This window comes from Gobius niger (genome assembly GCF_951799975.1).
Source record: "Gobius niger genome assembly, chromosome: 18".
Taxonomy (NCBI): Eukaryota; Metazoa; Chordata; class Actinopteri; order Gobiiformes; family Gobiidae; genus Gobius; species Gobius niger.
Window position 1 is genome coordinate 25174521 of NC_136869.1, and position 7104 is coordinate 25181624.

Sequence of the window (7104 nt, forward strand, 5' to 3'; positions counted from 1 at the left end):
CTAATAAGTCACAATATCTAAGATCGATAAAAGGCACACTTTTTTATTTCATCTAAAATCACGATGGGACTGATTATTATGCTTTGAAAAACGTGTTTGTGCCACTGTAGGAACAAATAACGTAACATCGATTCACCGGCGATGATGTAATAATTATTACGTTACTGTAATGTGCTGCTCTTTCATCAGCTTTTCACTATCTTTAACTTGTCGCAGCTCATTTGCATCTGACCATGACAGTAGCCCGGATGGTAAAGGGTCGCCCGTTCCAACCCCTCCTCCCACAGGTGCATGACGTTGCTGTGTCCTTGGGCAAGGCACTCCCCCCCCTCGCATGTCAGAGTGAGCGGTTGGTGGGTGACGGGGCTGACAGTCAGTTCCTGTATCTGAGATTTCTTCCACCACCGACTGAAACAGTTTGGTGCAATGAGAGGATAAAGACTATAAAAATCAATATGCTTATTCTCTTGACAAAACCTCTCCCTTTCTGTTGCAGACGACTTTTGAAGCCACAGCTGCCCTGGGTAGGCTGCCAAACTGTGCACTTATCGGAACAGGGACTCGAACCAGCGACCTTTCCGTCATAAGAACCTGCTTTACACTTACAGGAAAAGGCCTGTGAGATACAAGTAACTGGAAGTGAAATAATGAAAGAGTAAAATACAAAAGCTGAGGAAAACCCCACAGAATAACGGGTCTATAACAATTTAGAGGAAACAGCATCAAAATGATGTTAGTTTCTGAAAATAAACTCTGATGTGTTACATGGGCTGAATTTATTATACATTTGTGAACAATTTTCATCTCATCAGGCCAATAATGTGATATGTTATCGGTTCCTACACACCATGACTAATAAGAGGCTTGTCTTAACGATCTTGACAATAAAGATACAATACTTTCAACTTTAAAGAGGTTCGATGCAAGTTGGCCATTCTATACTCACTACTGCCTCCTCAGGTTATACGTGTAACTGCAGCTTCTATATTAAGCTTGTGCATGACGGCACTTCGGACCCGAAGTAACACCTTTTTAAGTGGCAGGATTTTAGAGGCAGTTGTCTGGGCTCATTCTAGGAAAATACCTGGTTTTAACATTTTTAAACTCCGTACAGTCCCTTGAAAGCATGAAAATAACAGTAAACCTATGTTCTAAATGTGCTTAATACCATTCTAAAGTCGAATTATTTTATTCAGATGGAAAGATCCTTGTGGGATGAACAGTGGGTTCATGAATTTTCTTCTAAAACTTGAAAAAATTAAGTTTACCCTGCTCGTCCAGTGGAATCCATACCTGTCTGCCTTAAAACAATGTGTTCTGCAGCCTCTAACTTAATCTAATACATATGTACAATGAATCGCAGCCAGAGCCCATGAATCAGCCTTTGTCTATGCCTGTGTGTGTGAGAATGTATGTGACTGTTATTTTTTATTTCTCTTTTTTACTTATTTTTCTTTCCATTTGTTTGTTCTTCCTTTTTTGTATCGGTTTTATATTTTCACCAATGTTATTTTCCATGTGCAACCAATGAAGTCTAAAAAACAAACAAAAAATTATTCTAAAGTCACTTCTGTTCAAGATTTTACAAAGACCAAAAAAAAATGCCAGTCTGTAAATATTGAGCGCAAAAATGGATCGTTTGTTAATTATTGGATAAGTCGATTCTGTAATTATGGGTCCAGACCACCAGATGCCGCTGTAGCCGAGCCGATTACTCTTCCAGCTGAAGGTAATAAATAGACTGAAGTTTAAGGTGTGTGTGAATTAACGTGGCTACAGAAAATGATCAAGACTTAGTTGGATCTATATTTGCACATCTGATTATTCATTTACATCCAAAGAGTCATTACACCACCATTATATTACAATACTTTATTACCACGCATATAAAAAGTGTACATCTATGCTTTTCGAAGTCCTCTACTCCTGACCGTCGTCCCTTTCCGACGGGAAAATCTCGATCTCTTTGATGACGCGGTTGGCGATGTCGACGTGGTTCGCACACATCATCCTTCTGGACATGAGGTCGAACGGTCCGCCTGAAAAACACACCGGGTCGTTGTAATAAAGAGGGGGAGGGACTTCACAGGAATCTTAAAAAAAGTCATCGCGCTGATTCATACCGTTCACGTCGCAGACCACGCCCCCCGCCTCCTGGACGATGACCGCTCCGGCCGCCACGTCCCAGCAGTGGATGCCGATCTCGAAGAAGGCCTCGACCGCGCCGCACGCCACCATGCACATGTTGGTGGCGGCCGTGCCCGTGCCGCGGATCCTGCCCGGGACGAGAGGACAGGATTAAAACACTGAAGCACCAAGCATCAAGTCCTCTTTTTACCCTATGTTCAAGGCCCTATACCTGATTTTCCCTATTATAGTGAAACTAAATGGAGTTTATTCCTCTTTTAGTAGGGGAGAGTGGGGCCATTTGTCATACAGAGTCATATTTTATTTATTTGGTACTGATGGACACCAAATCTTTTCATACAGAAGCATTTTTTTTTTTTTTTAAAGCTTTTAATCTCCAAAAAAAAAGACATTGTGTTTTCCAGCCCATGTTTAGCATCAACTATATTCAATGCCCTACACCTGAAAGTGGGAGCCAGTAAATTCTATTGTGTCCAAACACTTTGGTAACTTTCCAACACATTCTAACAGCGAGGAGTTTAGGAGCACTTGCAGAGTCACTTACACTCTCCTGCAAGTTCAAAGTTGATACAAATGCTACATAATTAGATGCCAACTTATTCCTACTATAGTATATTGTTAAATACTGAGCAAGTGTTTCGTCATTGTACAATTGAATAAACTAATCCCCAATATTTTGAGGTACAAAACACAGAAAGGGAGTTTGTATTCATATTCTCATTGCGAAAGTGATTTTGGATCTTACTTGTCTTAAAGGCCCTGTACCAGATTTGTCTTTTTACAGTGAAACTGGATTTTACAGACTAGATTAATCAATGATGCATTTGTGAAATCAAAGTTTCAAAGGGATCTCTCCCATGTTTATCGACTGTGATTGATGGAGGTTCTGAAGCAGACGTATGAGCGTTTACCCGTGCACTGGGATCTTCAGGATCCTCTCCATCGTGGAGCAGATCTTTTTCACTTTGGATGGAGTCCGGTCGGTCCCAAACTCAGAAATGATGACGGACTTGTTGATATCTTTACAAGGAAAGGAAAGTACAGGGTTACTATTTAGTGTATACCGAGCACTACAATTACAATTTACAGCAACGATTTCATAGAGACTTCTGTAAAAGCTTAAAAGTCCCCGAGCTTCCATGAAGTCTCTGTTCAGACTCTCCAGTTGGGACCATGGCAAGTCCTTTAATGGCAGATGTCATCTTTTGCAGCTCAGTTTGGCTAAGGACTCTTGCCCAAGGTCACAACGTTCATGGGAATCGAACAACAAACCCGGAATGGACACGTTTCGGACAATTTAACTTTTCTGGTCAATAGAGGGTCAAGTTATTCAATGCTTTCTGTAGAGGGACCAGCCCACTTCCCCCAAACCTGCATATTTTTTGCAAAAAGATAGAGTATCGTAAAACGTGGGCATTACCTTTGTTATCAGATACTTGGATGGACTCTTCGTCACAGTACGCCCCCTGTCCCTTTCTGCCTTTGTACAACTTGTCCTCGAAACAGCTGTACACCACTCCGAACTCCAGCTGCAGAGACAAAAGCCAACGTTTACGGGTCCACATTGAAAGTCTGCCTCAGTTCCAGACTTTGGTTTGGCCTTACCTCTTTCTTAACCACGAAGGCAATGGACACGGCCACAAACGGGAATCTGTGGAACAAGCATCGATCAGCACGACTGTATCACCGATCAGAAAAAACTGAGAACTGTGATGCTTTACCCGTGCACGAAGTTGGTGGTCCCGTCCACCGGGTCGATGATCCACGTGGGCTCGTCGGTCAGGATGCAGGCGCCCTTCTTCGAGACGGACTCCTCGCCAATGAAACTGCACGAAACCATCAAATATATTATTATAATAGAGAGGTAGAGAGCGCTGCACTGGATCAAAACTGTCAAGGTGGTGTAGGAAAGTAGAAATGTTGTTGAAGAAAAACAGGTGCTCTTCAGGCACTCTGAATTTGCGTGAATTTATTGACGCGTTTCGACTCAAGGTCTTTATCAGAGTTAGTGATGAAGTAATTCTGATGAAGAGCGCCTCAGCCTTTTCTATACAACCTATATTATAACAGTAATACTAATCACATTAAATCATATTCTTTTTCCATGTAAATGTTTCCCCTGTTAGCAATTTTCTGCAAAAAATATTATTTAATGTAAAACTGAATTTGTATTTGCTTGTCTCGACCAAAACCAAACAAAAACGATAGAATTGTATATTTAAATTGTCTGTTTTTTTCATCTCTGCCTAAGCTATTTATCTGGTTTTATTGATGCTTTATAGAGTTGGCATTAAATGGCCTTCAATAATATGATATTCAACATATTGAGGCAGGAAAATAGTGAAAAAAAGTGAATTGAATCTGGACTTCTCAGTAAATACAGCCCGGTGAGTATGGTAGATGAGCAGAGTAAATACTACTACTATACTCTAGAGTTACTTGTGGGACAAGTTGATGGAACAAACATGAGAAATGCCTTTTTTTTTTCTTTTTTTTTTTTAGTAGTACGTTTTCCTAGTTTGTATTGTTAACCACTGTAATGTTGATTTATTCACAAACCACTAAAAACCATCCTGGCCTACTCCCCTGAAAATGACTCTTAATCCCAGTGGGACTATCCTGGTTAAATAAAACGGAGTCTGTAACTGTAGCAGTTTAAACAAATAACACCACCATCTGAACTCTTATGAAACACACTCAGCTTGACGTTTATTTAACTTTTCTGTTACATTTTATTTATCCACATTGTAGACAGGAAGTAGTCTTTATCCTACACTTGCCAACAGGAAGTTGGTCAAAAACATTCCATGCCCAGAGCCTATGGCCTAAATCTTCAAACGTCCACAGAGCTTCAGTCGACACTTTCAAACAAGGACTGGCTTGTTCAGTTAGTTGTACATTCAGCCATTACCTTTAACTACTCGTCTTATAGTCCAAAACATGGACTCCTATGTCCGACCCATCCCAGGCACTCGTCCTGTACTCACCAATACACATTTTGCCCAAACTTCTCCTTCAGCCCATCGATGATGATCTTCTCCACCCGGACGTCCGTGGCGGTCACCAGGTCCACAGTCGAGCTCTTAGTGGAGATTTTAATTTCATCTACTGAGGCCTTTCGGATTTCCTAAAACAACAACACACACAAATCCTTTCACTCATTAAGCTCTCAGCGATATCGATCATCAGTGCATGTCCTGGGACTTACCGCTCCAGCCTTCTTTGCGATTTCAATGGCAAAGTTGTACGCATCGATCCACGGGTCGGCCATTTCTTTATCTTCTGTAGACAACCTGGATTTGAGAAAAAAAAAAAATCACACACACAGTATAGGGACATGTTCGAGTCATGCATAGGGCAGGATACTATTGCAGAACTTTTCCAGACTGAAACCCGAGCAAAACTCTTTCCAACACTTAAAGCCACACCGCGCCAGAGTTTGTCGATGGGCATTTATTTTATGACCAATGTTTTTCATTGAAAAATTTAAAAATGTACAAACAAGCACCTTTGCTGTGAGCGGCTCAGCCCTAAGACCTGACTAACGTCTCCAGCTCGTCTCCATGGAGATGCGACTAAATTTAAGATTCAAAACATTTGTCAATTCAAACCCTTTCTTTGATTACACACTGCAAAAAATAGTTTTTCTGTGTCGAGCTGCTCAGTAGGAGCATGTTTGCATTGATGGCAACAATATAGTCCAAAATATTACACAGTGTGCCTTTAAATATTTTGTCTCCAATGTCAAGAAATGTGTGAAAAATGGGAAAAGGATTAACGTAGTAATGAATACAAAATAATTGGGGCAAAATATAAACAAAATTTGGCACAAAAAAAAAAAAAAGGGCAAAAAATATATAATAGGGACCAATTATTGGGCAGAAAAGGGGAAAAAATAATTTGAGCTGTAACACTTCCTTTAATGCTGTCCCGGGACCAACAGTGCTAAAACTTGGATCTAAAGATTGAAGATTTTTTTGGCACCTGCTTTTGATACTTATTTTTTTTGGCACCAGCAGTGCCCTAAAAACAATCAAAACAAAAGACCACAGTATCTTAATAGTGCTTAGCCCTGGTCATGCCATAAAGCAAAACTCATTTAAAAAAAGGCTACAAACAATATAAATGACAGTCTAGTCCAAATGTATGGTGTCCTGCAAGCGATTTTGTCAAACTTTGGTTACTTGCACAACTATTTGCAAATCTGTACATGCAAAAGTGCGGTGAGGATTACGGTTTGAGCTCTGACAGTGTTGGCACGCCCACAATGTGAAGACACTTATTATTACTGAACCCAAGCTCGTTGCACAACTCTTCCCCCACAGCTCCATCTTATGTATAAACTCCCAGGTTCAACCGCTTTACCCAGGAAGTGCCAAAAATACAGCAGAGCGGTGGTTCCCAAACTTTTTCCTCTGTCTTGCGGACCCCGAGGACCTTTCAGTGGTCGTCGTGTACCACTTACTTCAAGGCAGTGTTCATTTCGTCGACTAAAATATTTAGTCTTAATTTTAGTCAGTGTTATTTTTCCCAACTAAAATTGGACTAAAACTAAATTAAAAGTTTTTCATGAGACTAAAACTGTGACTAAAATGTCCAGATATTTTAGTCGACTAAAATAAGACTAAATCAAAATGAAAAGGAGAGACTAAAATCATCCAAATTTCTATTGAGCGTCTGAAAGAGCCTCAGATCATGGAAATTCTCTGCCAAAGGATCAGCTCTGAGCTTTGATCATGTGGAGCAGCTCCATGAAGCAGAGGAACCAGATTAAATGCGATTATAATTAATATCATCAACGCAAAGTCGACTAAAACTAGACTAAAATTGAATTAAATTTGTCAAAAGACTAAAACTAAATAAAAATATGTTGTCAAAATCAACACTGCTTCAAGGGTGTTGCAGCTTATTTAGAAACCAGTCATTTAAAAGAGGGCTATGAGAGTAAAAAGACAC

The 7104-nt window shown here is 40.2% G+C and overlaps 1 protein-coding gene across 1 annotated transcript; it reads right to left on the minus strand.

The window, feature by feature from the left end:
- Window positions 1–1804: 1804 nt before the first annotated feature.
- Window positions 1805–5438, minus strand: LOC306977584 (inositol monophosphatase 1-like). The gene is made up of 8 exons (XM_079575978.1): window positions 5357–5438; window positions 5136–5275; window positions 3870–3974; window positions 3754–3799; window positions 3569–3677; window positions 3060–3168; window positions 2124–2275; window positions 1805–2039 (listed from the first exon to the last, which is right to left on the minus strand). Exons 1-8 carry the CDS (start codon window positions 5417–5419, stop codon window positions 1921–1923), a joined length of 843 nt encoding a protein of 280 aa, XP_079432104.1. The 5' UTR covers window positions 5420–5438; the 3' UTR covers window positions 1805–1920.
- Window positions 5439–7104: the final 1666 nt, after the last annotated feature.

Excerpts from the sequence above, each read along its gene's own strand:
- LOC306977584 (XM_079575978.1), bottom strand. The coding sequence starts at position 5,419 with ATGGCCGACCCGTGGATCGATGCGTACAACTTTGCCATTGAAATCGCA. Across the intron at positions 3,169-3,568 it reads CCAAGTATCTGATAACAAAG|ATATCAACAAGTCCGTCATC; the intron begins GTAATGCCCACG and ends TTCCTTGTAAAG. Across the intron at positions 2,276-3,059 it reads CTGAAGATCCCAGTGCACGG|GATCCGCGGCACGGGCACGG; the intron begins GTAAACGCTCAT and ends CGTCCCGGGCAG.